General features: G+C 36.0%; 3 protein-coding genes across 3 annotated transcripts; 1 reads left to right on the top strand and 2 right to left on the bottom strand.

Moving 5' to 3' along the window:
* Positions 1-1,394: 1,394 nt before the first annotated feature.
* Positions 1,395-1,900, bottom strand: LOC125251379 (dynein light chain Tctex-type 5-A; the record flags this gene model as incomplete). The annotated part of the gene is made up of 1 exon (XM_048164376.1): positions 1,395-1,900. A coding segment is annotated over one exon (378 nt), but the record flags the coding sequence as incomplete, so codon positions are not given.
* A 1,105-nt stretch (positions 1,901-3,005) lies between these two features.
* Positions 3,006-11,544, bottom strand: dbt (dihydrolipoamide branched chain transacylase E2). Its single transcript, XM_048164364.1, is given in 12 exon segments — positions 3,006-4,007; positions 6,205-6,276; positions 6,399-6,590; positions 6,667-6,744; positions 6,823-6,989; positions 7,077-7,230; positions 7,232-7,336; positions 9,726-9,853; positions 9,928-10,109; positions 10,192-10,267; positions 10,352-10,472; positions 11,396-11,544. Coding segments are annotated over 12 exon segments (1,494 nt in total). The 5' UTR covers positions 11,447-11,544; the 3' UTR covers positions 3,006-3,839.
* Positions 11,545-12,063: 519 nt separating this feature from the next.
* Positions 12,064-17,506, top strand: rtca (RNA 3'-terminal phosphate cyclase). Its single transcript, XM_048164372.1, has 11 exons — positions 12,064-12,480; positions 12,646-12,746; positions 13,373-13,516; positions 13,925-14,048; positions 14,146-14,204; positions 14,291-14,432; positions 15,214-15,335; positions 15,423-15,481; positions 15,714-15,808; positions 15,895-15,999; positions 16,584-17,506. Exons 1-11 carry the CDS (start codon positions 12,436-12,438, stop codon positions 16,680-16,682), a joined length of 1,095 nt encoding a protein of 364 aa, XP_048020329.1. The 5' UTR covers positions 12,064-12,435; the 3' UTR covers positions 16,683-17,506.

Here is a 17,506-nt window from a genome sequence, read left to right as displayed (position 1 = left end):
GTAACTCCGGCCAATGTCTATATTTAACCGGAGACAACACTGGGAATAGTGTGGTCACATGTTAAAGTTGGCACAAGAGCAGCTGTCCGCTTTCACATACTTTACCGCACCAGAATAGAACAACATTAACCTGATTAAAACATCACTGTTAGGCCTATATTTGAAAATTGTGGTCACCGCTCTAGTAGAGCGTTTTTAATGTTATAGCTGAAATATTTTATGTTCCAGCGTATATTATCCAGGTAGCTCACCATGAAATAAGAAATATTTATCCTGTTTTTTTTTTTTTTTTTGTTTTTTTTCGGATTCATTTTCAATTGCAGTCAAACACTGTTTTGCAAGAATTTGACAACAAATTCCACCTTTTCTATACTATTTTTAATAGCAGAGAAAGTATAAAAAAACCTATGGCAAACAAACATTTTATTTAGCTACTGAATGTTTATACATTATTTTTAATATATTCAACATATTAGTAGATACAATGGTAGATAGTATTAGCAATATAAGACAATAAATATTGGCAAAAATATAAAAAAATCTTGATTTAACGTTGTTTTTTATTATTATTTTAAATGAACAATAATTTGATATCTTGTATTACTAAAATCAGTAAAATTAATGAGTAAAAACTCATCTGATCTGTAATATGTACATTTGGGGTCAGTAAGATTTTTTTTTTTTTTTTTTTTTTAAATAATACTTTTATTCAGCCCGGATGCATTAAAGGGTTTGTTCACCCAAAAATGAAAATAATGTCATTTATTACTCACCCTCATGTCGTTCTACACCCGTTAGGCCGTCATTCATCTTCGGAACACAAATTAAGATATTTTTATTAAATCGATGGCTCAGTGAAGCCTGCATTCAAAGCAATGACATTTCCTCTCTCAAGATCCATAAAGGAACATATTTAAAACAGTTCATGTGAGTTCAGTGATTCTACTTTAATATTATAAAGCAACGAGAATACTTTTAGTGCGCCAAAAAAAAAACGACTTTTCAACAATATAGTGATGGGCTGATTTCAAAACACTGCTTCGGAGCTTTACGAATCAAATCAGTGACTCGGATCTCCTATCAAACGGCTAAACTGCTGTTCTTTTGAGCTTTCAAAGAATCCTGAAACAAATGTATTATGGTTTCCACAAAAATATTAAGCAACACTGTTTTTGACATTGATAATAAGTGTTTCTTGAGCACCGAATCAGTGACATGACCCTTCAAAAACATTCTGATAGGCCTATGCTGATTGTGACACTGAAAACTGGAGTAATGATGCTGAAAATTCAACACAAATCAATTAATCGCGATTAATCACATCTAACATCAAAGTTTGTAAATATAGATGCGATTAATCGCGATTAATTGATTTGTGCTGAATTTTCAGCATCATTACTCCAGTTTTCAGTGTCACATGACCCTTCAAAAACATTCTGATAGGCCTATGCTGACTTCGGTGCTAATATAAACATATATAAAATTGTAGCTACTTAAGTGACATTTGACCGATTACGCAAGCCTACTCTTTATAGACTGCAAACAAGACGCACACCGCAAATAAGGATCTGTTTTTATAGATATATTCAGTGAATGTGTCTGCAGTGGGACTCCAGACGGCTCTGCTGCAGCAGTTCACCACCGAGTCCTTCAGCTGCCCGATGGCCACAAAACAGACCAGCTTATATCGCTCATACAGCAGCTTCTTTACAGCCGTTTTAATGCAGTCAGACAGTTCCTTGGAGATGACCGCGCATGCGCCGCTGTACTCCACAGTCTCGAGTCTTTCATCAACGATGCGCTTGATTACTTCACGTGCTCGGTCAGTGGAGAAGCGTCTTTCTGGGATGGTCTGGTAGTGGATGAGCTTCTCGTCTCTGTCTGATGGTAACTTTTGGTCTCATCGTCCAGGTTGAGCTGCGTCTCCTCTGGATGGGGATCAGTGATGACTGAGGGTTTTCCTTGGATGTTTTCCTTCTGAGGGTGCTTTTGCTTTTCTCCTGGAGTCCCTTCCACTGTTTCTCCTCTTTCTTGTGTAATATATAAAAATGTTATTTTTATTTGTCATATGAAAAGGCACACAATATACAGTATCTATCTGTTCAAAATCAACTTTTTCATTTTTTTCTTATGCTTTTATGTATTTATTTGATCGAAAACACTAAATTTTATATTTTATATTTGAATAGGCTATATTTTAAAGTATAATTTATACATGTGACGGCAAAGCCGAATTTTCAGCATCACATGATCTTTATAATATGATTTGCTGCTTAAGAAACATTTCTTATTAATTTTGAAACCGTGACACATTTATTTTGCAAAAAAAAAAAAAAACTTTCTAACTTTATAAATGTCTTTCCTGTCACTTTTAAACAATTTAATGCATCATTGCTGAATAATAGTATTATTTTCCTTATAAAAAACCCAAACATGCATATTACAGAATAAATAAGTTTTTATTAGTTTCATTGATTTTTAAAGACCAGTTTATACTAATTCTGCCAATATATATGGTCTTATTTTGCTAATACTATCTTCTAATGTATCTACTTGATTTGTTTAAAATCAACTAATTCAGATTAAATCAAGGTTTGCAGACTATTAATTAATTTGCACCAAACTAATTTTAAGTTACATTTATTTTATTGTAGTAAACCTAGAATACAATTAATTCGGTTACATTAAACTAATATTTAAGACATCTAAGAAAATCTTTCAGATATGTATACATCTTACCTGCATGTTGTTTCTGTAACAGATGCTCATCTAAAACTCTATTTAGCTTGTGCTGAAGGGATGGAGGCATTGGGCTTTAAACTGAACAGAGAATGAGACACAGGCTCCGCCCCCTACTGATACACTGTTTGACTTGTCTAAGGATCATAAATCCTACAAGATTTACCATCTGTGCTCATTCCAGCTCCTGGAGTTCACTATGTATGAGATGGAATAATAACCGAGTATAAACTATATTATCATTTAAATCTACAGTCTGCAAACAGTTTCTCAAATGTATAATTTATTAAAACTTTCCTTCGAAATTCACACTTACACAACAATCTCTTAAGGAAACTCCTATTATTCACGAGTGGCAGAACATTATGCTCCAACAAGAATTGTCACACCAGAGAAGATGAGAGGACATATCAGTACAGATTCCCCACAGTTATAGTTTGAACCACATATACTTTCATTGTCCTTTAAAAACAATGACTGGAAAGAAAAGCAGCACTGAAAAAACATGAACCAAGAACATAGTCATAATTTATTCCAAAAAAGAAAAGAAAAAAGAAATTATATTTTGCATCAAGAAAAGTCCATTTTTAGGAATAGTAATATTTTAAAATGACAATAATAATAATTCTAGAAATATAATTTCTTTTTCATTTGATTTTGGTGACATTTTCATGAGCTTATTTTTTAAAAGATGTTACCCACTAACAAATATCACTAATGTTCATTGCTGATTTTTAAAAACCCTTGTGCAACACCACTGGAGACTTTACAGTATGTAGAAAGTTAATTTACAAAAAAAAAGGATCATGGGTAAATTTTCATATTGCTACATTAAATTCATATTCTCTAACATTCAACAATTCACAATACGTTCTGGTAGATGTAACATCTTTTGTCAGTAAGGCAACAAGAGGAGAGAATCACAACAACAAAACACCAGTTAGCTATTAGCTTCATGACACTGCTGAAATGTTTTTTTTATGTGCAACAGTCATGATGGAGACCAATGGCTCAAACAGCTCAGTGCCCAGTAACGAAAAATCTTTAGTGTCGGGATACGGAGTCATATGCCTAGATGTGCTTGGAGAAAGATGTGCTTTCTATTTTAGATCCAGGACCATGGAGGCGGGGTTTTCCAGATATGATCTCCACAGGTTGGAGAAACGACACATGGTGGCTCCGTCGATGATTCGGTGGTCTGCGGACCAGCTCACATTCATGATGTGTGCTTTCACTACCTCGTCCTTGTGGTTGAACCGGGGCAGCACCTGAGAGTGCCAAAAGAACATGTCACTTTAAAATCGGGCTCCGTTCTAAAACCTAGTCTTGGTGTCTTCTGCCTACTAAGGCTGCATACTGAACTAGAACCTCATAAGTGACTGATCTGATCTCTATATAGGCAGCAACTACAAGTCATATTTGCAGGTTATACAAGTTGCACGGTTTACAATTGATTTCAACTAGGGCTGTCAAACGATTAATCGCGATTAATCGCATACAAAATAAAAGTTTGAGTTTGCATAATATATGTGTGAGTACTGTGTGTAAATAATATGTATATATAAATACACACAAATTAATGTATATATTTAAGAGAAATATGTTATGTACAAAAAATGTATTTATATATAATATAAATTATATAAAAATATAAATAAATACATATACTTGTAAATATTTCTCAAATATATACATGGATGTGTTTTTATATATACATAATAATTACACACAGTGCACCCACATATATTAGGCAAACTCAAACTTTTATTTTGTATGCGATTAATCGTTTGACAGCCCTAATTTCAACTTAGTTTAACGTTAGCATGTTGCTAAGCTAACTGCGCAATAGTGTAGTAGGCGGTACAATACATAACACACACATATATATTGTGTAAAATTAACTAGGTTGAACTACTTTTATTACCGTAAGCTTTTTCTATACTGAGTGAATAAAATTGTCATATTAGCTTTGTTGGCCATTTTGGATTTTTTAAACTGACCATGTTGCAATGCATTATGGGAATGGCTAAGTATACATGAGATTCTGCCACAGCTATTGGCCAAAAATTATGCATATCTAAATGGCAACATCTGCTTGTGTTGCCTACATGAGCCAAGGTAATTTAGGCAATTCCAAGTTTTTTCCTCAAAATTGGACTGTGTCACTCACAATTGCAATTTTATATCTCACAATTGTGAGAAAAGAAGTCAAAATTGTGAGATAACTCGCAATTTTGAGTTTATATCTCACAATAATGACCTGGCTTCACAGACAGGGCTTTGATTAAGCCATCATTAGGCCTTAGTCCAATTAGGACATTTAAGTATCTTTTATAAACTTGTTTTAGAAAAAACATTACTGGTGTGCATCTTAAGACAAAACAATGGCACTGACATTTTTTAAGACAGGTCAGTGCAAGTTGCATTCAGTTGAAACAGCTTAAACATGCATTTTAGTCTAGGATTAGCTTAAAGGATTAGTTCACATTCAAATAAAATTTTCCTGATAATTTACCCCCATGTCATCCAAGATGTCCTTCTTTCTTCAGTCGAAAAGAAATTATACAAATTCTACTTACGGGAAAAAAAAATGGAACTGGCGCTGCGTTCGTTCCGTAAGTTGAATAGGGAAGGCGTAAGCTTTTTGAAGAATACGAAAGTACGGTTTTGGCGGAAGCACTTAGAAGGCGATCATTTGTTTATATAAAGCATATACATTTACATTTTTTCGAAATGACCGATCATTTCGCTAGATAAGACCCTTATTCCTCGTCTAGTATCATTTAAAGACCTTTGAAGCTGCACTGAAACTGTAATTTTGACCTTCAACCATTTGGAGGCCATTGAAGTCCACTATAAGGAGAATAATCCTGGAATGTTTTCATCAAAAACCTTAATTTCTTTTCGACTGAAGAAAGAAAGACATGAACATCTTGGATGACATGGGGGTGAGTAAATTATCAGGAAAATTTTATTTGAAAGTGAACTAATCCTTTAAGCCTTGTCTGTGAAACCGGGGTTAAAAATTGCAATTGTGAGAAGAAGAGATAAAAATTCACAATTATCTTTTTTTTTTTTTTTTTACTGTGAGGTAGAAACAAGCTTCCATAGTAGATAGTGTATAATACGAAATAATAATAATAATAATAAAAAGTTCTGTTACAAAACAATTTCAAATGAATCCAATGACAAATCCAAATTTTTCAAATGTCAACAAAGCACAAAAAGACATTATAATGCTAGTATGAAAAATGCATACTTAAGGATGTAGCAGATTAATATACCAGACAGTATAGGAACATACTACATTGTCGTAAAATTTTTTATTGTATCATTATTACTAACAATGGATACTTCGCAAAGTTTTCCAAAGTATTATGCATTGATATGCACTAATCCTAATCTTGCAAACTACATAGGCTGAATTGTATGCAAATTGGAATTTTAGCATGAAACTTTACACACCTGGATCTTCCCAAGAGCACCAATAGCAACCTCTGGTGGTAATATGACCGGCTTTGCGTAGGTTCCTCCAATCTGTCAGGAAGCAAATCCGGAAATCAACATCAAAGTTAATGTTTATGCCATTTCCATGTATAGCTATGGAATTAGCACTGAATAAAGAAACAAGCCATGGTCTTCCTCAACCCTCAACTTACAGATCCAATGTTTGAGAGCGTGAACGTTCCCCCCGTGAGGTCGACAGTCCCCAACTGTCCCGATGTTCCCAACGTCTGCAGGCGGTTGAGCTCCACTGCGATTTCGAAGACACTGAGCATCTGTACGTTCTTCACGTTGGGAACCAGAAGACCTTGATTAGTGTCCATCGCCAGTCCGATGTTATGAGCAGCCTGGAGGAGAAAGACCCGTGGTCAACGATCTACCTCGATTTAATCCAAAATGTCATTATTTAGACGGAAACATTACCTTATAGGTGATATTTGTGCAGTTTTCATCCAAAGATGAGTTAAGAATGGGAAAATGGAGGAGACCGAGAGACGCTGCCTGTTGATGATGAAAATACCGATATCAACACCAGGTTTGATTGGAGGTTGTTTTTCTTCACAAAAATCGCGTTCATACCTTAATGAAGAATGGCATGTAGCTGAGCTTCACTCCTCGTGACTCAGCCAGGCCTTTCAGCTCGGAGCGCAACCGGACCAACTGGCTCAGATCCACTTCGTCTTTGTAACCGAAGTGAGGGATCTTTAGGGCTGCTGACATTGTCTTAACCATCGCCTTCTGAAAGCCTTCGTAAAAAAAAATAATAAAAAAAAATTGTTAAATATTTCAGCAAATTTTTCAATTTACGAATCAAAACAGGCAAGCGAACAAACCTTTTATGGGTTCAGTGCGGTCTTTGCCAGTAAATACAGGTTTAGGGATCACAGGTGTAGGTATACTAGGTGGAGTCGTCTTCTCTCTGGGTTTCACAGCTGGAGTTGAAGGTGCTACAGACGCAGGAGGGGGAGGACAAATCTCCTGGAAGGGTGCTGGGGGGTAAGATGGCCCCCGTCTGTCTGGCTATGAAGTTCAGAATGTCTTCTTTGAGAATGCGCCCATCTTTTCCAGTGGCGACGACTTCGCTTAGTTTGATCTGTGAGGATTTTGAGACAGAAATCCTTTATTTTGTTACAGAGAAACGGCACAAAAATCCTGCCCCCTATTTGTGGCCATAGCAACAACACTAATTTCTCCAACTATGTGACGCTGACAGGCTAGCCATTTTTCTAGCTACATCTCATGACCTTGATTTATTGGGTTACTGCACTGCCTAGCAACTTCCCATCCTGTGCAAGAGTTTATGACCCTTGATGACAATGGCTAAAGTCAACCCCCCACCGATGCTGACGCCATGCTCTGTTTGATTTCTGCATGTACCCCTGTGACTTACTGCTAATTGCAAATATAGTTTAAATCACCCCATAATGCTCCAGGTAAAATTGATTATTCGGTGACAAATAAACTAGGGCGGGAATTTTATACCTCAGAGATTTATTTATTTACTTAAATGCATAATGCATTAAATGCATTTACTGTTTATATTAAATTAAATTTTTTATATTCCTAATGTCATATATGTCTGAGATATACTCTATATATATATATATATATATATATATATATATATATATATATATATATATATATATATATGCCACATATATCCTTCATGATGTTGTATGTTTATTTTTGTCATTAATGTTATGTTGAACCACCTCCTCCTTCCCTTAACTATAGAGCTGGGGTGCGTTTCCCAAAAGCATCGTTAGCCAACTAAGATCGCAAGTTCCGTCATTACTAACATTGTTCAATGATTTGGTGTTTCCTGAAACCAGTTCAAATGAACATTCGCAAACTGCATCGCAAACTTGCGTGGTTGGAACGACAGCTCTCAAACTGAGGTTAGAAGCTTAGTTTCTTGTTTTTATGACATGTGGACTTAATAAATCATTATCTTGAGCAAAATAAGCAAGCTGACATTAAGTACAATGTATATCTTTTATTTAGAATACATACAAATGTCATTTACACAGACATCCCAAGTCTCCCGGAAGTTCCGGGAGTCTCCCGCATATTGATAGCGGCTCCCTGATGCCCGCAAATTAGTTAAAATCTCCCGGAATCTAGAGCGAGCGAGCAAGATACCTCCCTGAAATGACTTTTTGCAGGTTGGGATGTCTGTTTACATATTTTAGTTTGTCAAGAGATCTGAAGCACCGTTTTTGAAGAGTGCGCATGTGCCTACGTGCTCTGATACGTAAGAACGAGCCTATGATTGAATCTGGAAATAAAGCAAAATAACTGAGAAAAATGAGAATTTGTCCTTATATGCCATGTCCGCAAATTATAGCAAAAAAATCTAGCATTAATTCGATCTCAAACTAATTCATTTAAAGAAGTTATTACTCACCACCTGCGTGACATCATTCACCAAAGTGACTGAACGACAGGTTTACGACAATATGGTTTCGGGAAACGGCCGTGACTAGCTAGTTGATTTGTTCAACACGTCGTACTATGGTAGTGAAGCAGCGAGTACGGGAAACGCACCCCTGCACGATTCTGGATAAATTGAGAATCACAATTTTTTTTTTTTTGTTTCAAATAGAGATCACGATTCTGAACAGACAACTAAACAAAATAACATGTAATTTACTTCATTGTTGGAGTCTGTTTAAATTTATTTATTTTTTATTTTAATTAATCATTTTACAAAATTGCTTTGAAAGAATGATTCAATAACTCACTCTTACTGGATGAATCCGCATTTCTGAACAAATCTCTTGAATGAACGATTCAATGGCAATAACATTTTTTTAAACAGTCACGTTTCGCCACCTAGTGGCATAACGATGTAATGATACAGTTGTTATTTGAAGCACCAAGTTACTTTCAAAAGGTGATTTGCTCTATTTTGATCACTACTGTAGACATCAGTGTTTATATCTGATTCTGAACTATAAACTTTTATCCAAGTACGTCTGTGATAACAATAATATTTGTAACAGAAATAACCAAACTGTAATGTTGAAAAGACTGTTTGTAAAGCGTTTTCATACCTATACATGACAACTGCTTTCTCTGGTTCAGGGACAGCTTGAACAGATTTGAATGTTCCGGTGTTATTTTGTCAAAGTTTTAATAGACACAGGCAAATTGTTATTGTGATCGCGTGGGTGTTTGAATCCAGATCATATGATTGAAACTTGAATAAACAATGAATGAAATGTTGCCTTGACAAAAATAAAAAAGCTATTTAAACAATAAAAAAACCTAAAAAAAATTACAAGCTTACAGGCACATAACAAAATTACTAAAACTTGTTAATTCCATATACTAAAATTATGATTAAGATAATAATGAATATCTAAAGATAAAAGCTACATATAATGATAAAAGCTATATAAATTATAATATATATTTATATACACTCTACAGCTGTGGTTTAGGTGTAAGAGAAATCCAAAAAAAAAAAAACTTACATTATTCTCCATGGCTAAACGTCTGACGGCAGGGGTGGCCTGAGTCTTGTGACCTTTGATCTCCTGGTGTGTGTGTTCCTCTTGGGACATGGCTGGTGTCTCCACCACATCCTCCTGAGGACCTTCCACTGCAAATGCCGATGAAAAGTTAAATAACTCAATACTTAAAGTCATGCACTTATAAAATACCGTCAACACTTACCCTGACCACCGTCCGTTTCAATGTCAACGAGAGGTTTGCCTACAAGGGCAATGGAATCGACATCATAGTAGAGTTTTCTAATTATTCCATCATAACGGCTGGTGATCGTGACGGATGCTTTGTCACTCTGGACTTCACAGATGCTGTCGAACTGAGAGACTTTGTCACCCTCTTTTACATACCTGATGATGAAAGACAGATAATAGCGACCTCTTCTGGTAGATATTTGTATGTTCAAAAAAACAAAAAACAAATAAAACTTACCATTCTTTAACAGTGACCTCCATAATTCCCTCCCCAATATCCGAGAGCTTGAATGACAAAATTGGTCTCGCTGCAACTGCAATAAGCAGCATAAAGTGATTATGAATACATTTTGCTAATTCGAAAGCCAGAGAGGTTCATTAGAAACGTTAAATCTCACCATAACTAGTGCGAAAGAACCGATGCTGTTGTCCAACAATGAGGGAATATGAGTGGGGTCGGTATACAAGGCAAGCTGCCTGGACCTTTGAGCAGCAGTGCTTGTGCAGGCGTGAAGAGACCTGAAATACACGACAGAACAAAAACAGTCAGGCAGTTTTTCAATGTTTGTGACAATTAAAAAGGAAAAGAATAATAAAATAAAAAATAAATAAAAAACAAAAAAATAAAAAACAGAAATCCTAAATGTTTAAATCCACTGCTTCATTATTATTATATTTTTTTCTGTGATTATTTCATGAAAAGGCTGCATGTGACCCATTACAATAATCAAATTCCAAATTTCGCTCTCAACCCTTCTGTTCACCAAGGCTGCATTTATTTGATCAAAAATGAACGGCAAAATTGTAAAATATTATTACAATTTCAAATAACTGTTTTCTATTGGAATATATTTTAAAATTTATACCTGTGATTTTTGATGAAATAAATGCAGCCTTGGTGAGTAAAACGTCTTTCAAAAATATTAAAAAATCTCTTATTTCAAACTTTTGACCAGTAGTGTGGGTGTGTACATGTATAATTATTAATTTATTACTTAAATTATTTAATACATATTAACAGAGACATATTATTAAAGAGACAAATATATTAATAAGAGACTTCTTTCACAAAAAAAAAAAAAAAACATTTTAAAATATCTGACTTATTTCAAACTTTTGACCAGTAGTGTGTATATATGATTATACACACTCCACACATATAATTTAATACATATTAACAAATACTATTTATGAATAAATGCTTCATGTTTACATTTAATTAAATGTAAACATTTACAGTTTGGTAACCATCCACACACATGCACGTCCAGTTCTTCTGCTTCAGCTGTTTATGGCTGCAGGCTGCTAGTTCCTCCGACCCTTTAGTTTTGTACTCACTTACAGACGCTGATTTGCGCCTAAACAGCGCCTAAATATCATCTGTTGACTTTAAAAGTCATTGCAATTGTAAGATGCGTGAAAGATGAAAGGTAAAAACATACCAGGCGTCCCATAAAAGCGAATGGAGCCCGCACAGTGATGACGGCCGCCATGTTTCCCTACCGATTTGGTGTAATCGGAAATGACGTCACATTCACGCCCCGCTCCACTGCCCAATCAGAGAGCTTTTTGGCCAAGGGCAAATATTTCAGAGAATATTTTTAATAAAAAGAAAAACGTTGAATAGAACAATTAAATAAAAGAAAGAAAGAAAGAAAGAAAGAAAGAAAGAAAGAAAGAAAGAAAGATTCCGTGCCATGTACTAAAAGTTTATTTTATTTCAGATGACCCACAAAATATACTAAGCAGTTTTAATTCTACATTTTATTTATTTATTTATTTATTTATTTTCATATCTGATTAAATAAAACATACATATTATGATACCTCTCAAATGTGTCAGAGAATTATTACATGAATAGGTTAAATCAGGGGTTTTCAAAAACATTTTGATGACAAAATGACTACCGGCTCATCCATCCGTCCTCGGTTCGTTACGAATCGGACATGTTCCAAAGAGTCGGTTCTCAGTTCAATGAGTCAATTAGTTCACTCGAAAACCGCTAAGTCATGTTTGAATGAACCGAACGGCGTAGTGAACCGATTCATACAATTCACTGAAATGTTCCATTTCAATAGAACGATTCCTCCACGAATCGGTCATCGCTCATCTGCGCATGCCCAAAGCTCGTCCACCATAGCAGTGTGACTGGCAAGACTAGTTGCCAGAGTGTGATCGTATTGCCAGGAAATTGGCTGAATTCTAATTTGTGGGCAAGTCGAGTCATTCTTTATTTATTTAAATCAACCCAACTGCGCGTTAAGTTTATTTCTTGTTTCAGTTCTGAAGGACTGTTCCCTTGTTCCAGAGCTTTTGTTGAGAAGTTCGCGTTTATCGCGGCATTGTTTGTGTTCATTTGCCGGTTTATATTAACTTCATACAGTGTGAAAGTCGCGTTCAGTTTCTTATTTTATCCCCAGACGCGCGTCGCTTATCACGCGCACTTTGATACATCGTAACATTTTTTCGGTTTTCGCGAAAATGGCCGCAACTACGTTCGAAATGGACGGAAGTGTAATGGAAGGGGTGAGTATTCATTTTCGAGTCTTTTTGTTTAATATCTCCCATTAAAGTTTCAACATTTAATATGTTAAAATGGCATCGCAAGAACTAAATGTAGTAGTTGTCGCTTATTATTTATAAAAAAAAAAAAAAAAAAAAAAAACTAATTTTCAATGTTTCTCTTTAAAGGGGGGACAGATTTTAAGGGTGTCTGCGGCGCTGAGTTGCATCCAAGGGGCGTCAATCAAAATAAATAAAATCCGAGCCGGTAGAAGCACACCAGGTTTGAGGTACTAAAATTTTGCTTTAGACACATTATATATTTATTTCTGTGTGGCTTTATGTACATTTAAGTCGTTGTTTTTTTATGTCTTTAACATGCTCACTATGCTCCCCCCCTTTCCTTTCAACAGTGAATCATGAAACAAAGCAAAGTTGGTTGTTGAAGTCCAGTTACATAATTTACACTTTCCTTTTGAAGTCAACCATATAGATATGTGACTGTTCATTTAGTAAAGTTGTTTTATACCGTTGTTTATCCCACAAAAATGCTGTTAAATACTTTTAACATGAATTTTTAATGGGGCCCTTTGTTAGTTGGCACAGAAGCACATGGCTACTTTCCATGTAATCCTTCACATTTATCCCTTTAAAAGGTCTGGATTCTTACCAGAGCTCTTTAATAATCCTTCTTTTTCTTTGTTGTGTAAATGTTTTGGCTGTTTGTAGATATGAATATAAAGATGCAGCTTATAAAAAGTTATTTAATCTCAAAATGTAAGGTCTAATTTTCTGGTGATGAATGGAGCTATTCTGATTATTTTGGTCGAAATGAGTCGATTTCGAACTGCACGCACTTAGTTTTCTCTTCAATTGTTATCCCTACATCCCCCCCCTCCCTGTTCAACGTCACCAGGCCTCAGCATCTGTCAGGTCTCGAACTGGTGAGAGACTTGTGCAACGGCAATCTGGAGGGAGCCACAGTGGGGTCCTCAGAAATTACGCTCACTCCTGGGAAAATTAAGGGTGGGAATCACATCGCTGACACTCAGACGGCTGGGTAAGGAGCGTTTTTTAGTCTTTTACTGTAAATTCATGACACTTTTAAATGCCTCATGTCCCCTCAACCATGAAATTACACAAATTTGTGACACCATGACAAAGCATTTTTGGCCCTAAAGGCTGTTCACACCAAGGACGATAAAGAAAAATACGATTGGAATCACTTTCACCATGATTTTTTCCAGCTGATATGATAAATTAATGTCAAAAACAAAATAATGATGTCAAAAACATTGACACCCAATCAGAATCCATCCTGCTTTAAAGAGCTCAAGCTTTTAAAGACACAAACTCAGCATGTCCTTACAATAAACAGAACAATATCATGCATTGGTGTGGATGCTAATGTAGTTATTGCTCTTGGTGTGAACGGGTCTTTAGTCTACTTTTGCTGTCTTTCATGTAGAAGCGTGGGACTGCTGATGCAGATATCCCTGCCGTGCGCCGTGTTTGCTCAGGGTCCGTCCGAGCTGTGCCTGAAGGGAGGAACCAATGCTGAGATGGCACCTCAGATCGACTACACAATGAAGGTATGTGTAGATGTATATTTGCACAATGGGCAGGACCGGACTGGAAGTCCTTCTAATTCTGTTCACTTCATCGCAATAATGTTCCAATCTCTCGTAGGTCTTCAAACCAATCGTGGAGAGATTCGGAGTTCAGTTTGACTGCGATTTAAGAATGAGGTATTTGAGCGTAACTTTGGTTTAGTTTGATCTGATTGTAATCGTTAAAGTTGAAACATGTTCAAACTATTTTTCTTTGAAAACAGAGGATACTATCCTAAGGGAGGTGGTGAGGTGGTGCTCAAGGTGAACCCTGTGAAGGAACTGAGTCCCATCAACATGACAGAAAGAGGAAACATCACCAAGATCTATGGAAGGGCCTTTGTAGCTGGAGTGCTGCCCTTCAAGGTATAAGATTGTTAACTTTTTTTTTTTTTTTTTTTTTTTTTTTTTGTGGTTAGCTTAACTACTTATTTTCGCGCTGATTGAACATGGAAAAAAAATCAACCACTACATTTAAAAAAAAAAGATGGCTTAACCTCATTACATTTAAATCATAACTTATTTTTTTTACTTAGATCTTAATTGTGTTGCCACTTTATTTGCGATTCTTGTTTTCGTAACTTGCTCTGGGACAAAGACCCCTCAACCACAACATGCTTAATTTTTTTTACTTTGCTGCATAATTTACATTTTCTTTTTTTTCGTAACTTTTTAACCACAACATGCTTTGTTTGTTTTTCGCTACATATGCATTATTTAATGATGTAACTAGCATTGGAAAAAAACACAACATAGTTTTTTTTTTGTTTTTTGTAACTAGAATTGGAAAAAGCTCCCTAACCACAACATGCTTTTCATTGTTGTTGTTGTTGTTTTTTTAATTTCACTGCATATACATTAACAAAGTAACTAGCATTTAGAGAAGGAAAAAAAAACTTAACAACAACAAAACATGGTTCTTTTGTTTATTTTATTTATTATCAAAAGAAATGTAAATTCTCACTAATCTAGGATTAAGTCCATAAGGGACCTTGAAAAAAGTATGTAAACCACAACATGCTTTGTTTTTTTTTTTTACCTTTTTAATCAGCATTGTTTGGAAAACGTGACATTGATGTTTATGAAACTATTTATTTTCCAACTGCTCTTAACTTCACTATGAACTTTGATTGTTCTTGATGTTCAGTTGGCGAAGGACATGTCCACGGCAGCAGTTCGCACTATCAGGAAAGAAATCAAAGACCTGTATATCAACATTCAGTCTCTGCAAGAGAAAGACAAGGCCTGTGGAAACGGCAATGGGATCATGTGAGTACATCAGGTCTCAAACAGTCCTCTGCAGTTGTTTTGGGGTTTCGTTTGATTAATGTCTGTATATTTTCTGTCTCCTGGCAGAATAATTGCAGAATCATCCACCGGCTGCATATTTGCAGGGTCATCTCTTGGCAAAAAAGGTAAGGGTTGTCTGGCTGCCCAGTCCTGAAGAATTAGTTCAGTATTGTAGTTTTGGCACTAGAGGGCGATACGTCACAAAGGAAAGCTTGTTCATTTCTGCTTTGAGTTTTAGTTTGGACAAGACAATATGTTCCAATGTGTTCCCCTACCATTAATTGGATGATACATTCTTAAACTTGATAATATGAATTGAAAATGTGATTGTTGTTCATATTCCCTCTTTGTCCCCAGGTGTGTATGCTGACAAAGTTGGCATTGAGGCTGCAGAAATGTTGCTAAGGAACATCAGACATAATGGTTGCGTGGACGAGTTCTTGCAAGACCAGGTCAGACACACAAACACTCGACTGTTTCAGAGCGACATAACAAATACATGCTCGTCTGGAGAGTAATTATATGTATCTTTTTACAGCTTATTATTTTCATGGCCTTGGCAAACGGCACATCCAGAATGCGAACTGGCCCAGTAACACTCCACACGCAAACGGCAATCCACGTCGCTGAGCAGCTCACGAATGTAAGTTCAGACATGAACGGGGCTTTCGCACCAGGTAGTTATAGGAACTAGCCAACACGACGGTCCCCCAAAAATGAGATAATCGCCATATTCCTGGTTGCATTTGCACCGCCGGTAGCAACTCTAAAGTGGCGTAAGCCGGCTGACAGCGACTTCATTTAAGTCTGGCATTCAACAACTAGAGGACACTGTGATCAGTTGAGAAGTGATCCATCCATCTATTGCTGTTTTCCATGTTCATGGATGTTTACATGGTTTTTTAAATATGCCGGTTACCGGCGTTTCATATGGCATGCATTTGACCATTCAATGTACGCTTGCGTCACTTGTAGATCCTACTGTGCTGGGTTAGACCCTACTCTGAAGTAGGAGCTAATTTAGTCCCCTCAAAAGGCGTTCCTATAACTAAAATCGGTCCCAGTTCCTGCAGTACGCCAAACAGCCAAAAAGCGGGTACTTCCGCCAATAGTTATAGGAACCAACATTCCTCTGGTGTGGAAGCCTATATAGGCACCTTTGTTTTAAAAAAAAAAACTAGGGGACTACAATTATTACAATCAATTACAATTTTCTCTCTTTTACAGGCGAAATTTGTTATACGCAAAGCAGAGGATGAGCACGGCAACAACGACACCTACATAATCGAGTGCCAGGGAGTGGGTGCAACCAATCCTAGCTTGTAAACGCACAGATCCGTCGTCCTTGGCTTGTCCCCAGCCGAGATAAGGAGGACTTGTAGCAGAAACACACTACTACTGTAACCGACTGGATGACGCAAAGATAAAATCATTATCTTTACGTTTTTCACGATTAACGATTAGCTTTCTTGCGCTGACCACCACGTCAGTCCATATTTGTCCCTTACGACTGTTGTGTCCCCCTCCAAAACTTTTGTTGTTACTCAGGGTATTGCCTTACACTGTACTGAAATGTCACCTTCGCAATATTCGCCCAATCCTGTCGCATCAGTCAAATTTGTTTTTCGCACGCTAACACAAGCCTTAAAGTTTCATTAAACCCTTTCAATACTGCGGTCTGCTGTTAACGATAACTATAGCCTAATCAATTTGCATGGACGTAGTAAAATACATGTATGTCACTGGTAAATTTAGTGCACTGTGTGTACGCGGAGGAAAAGTTTTCCATCCAAGTTTTGGTTCCATGTAGCTGCTTTTTTTTTTTTTTTTTTTTTTTTTTTTTTTTTTTTGTATTTGTTATTTAAGTCATTGTGTTGGTAAGAAACAAATTTCCGAAATTCCATTGCCATCTTACTATATTTTCATTGCAGTTATTAGACTTTATTGCTTTAATTTTGATTCTGAAAATGTTTCATTCTTGGTTTGTTATTTATAAGATGGAATTTCAGATTTTTTTTTTGATGCATTTATTTTTGCTTTTTTTTGGCTACTTTAGGTGACCATGTTCTTTTGTTATTTGCATTAAATAACTTTTTTTCTTTTTTTTTTTTGAGGAGAAAAATACAATAAAATGTTTGATAGACACAATA

The sequence above is a fragment of the Megalobrama amblycephala genome, linkage group LG2 (assembly GCF_018812025.1).
Source record: "Megalobrama amblycephala isolate DHTTF-2021 linkage group LG2, ASM1881202v1, whole genome shotgun sequence".
Lineage (NCBI taxonomy): Eukaryota > Metazoa > Chordata > Actinopteri > Cypriniformes > Xenocyprididae > Megalobrama > Megalobrama amblycephala.
This window is presented reverse-complemented; position numbering and strand designations above follow the sequence as displayed.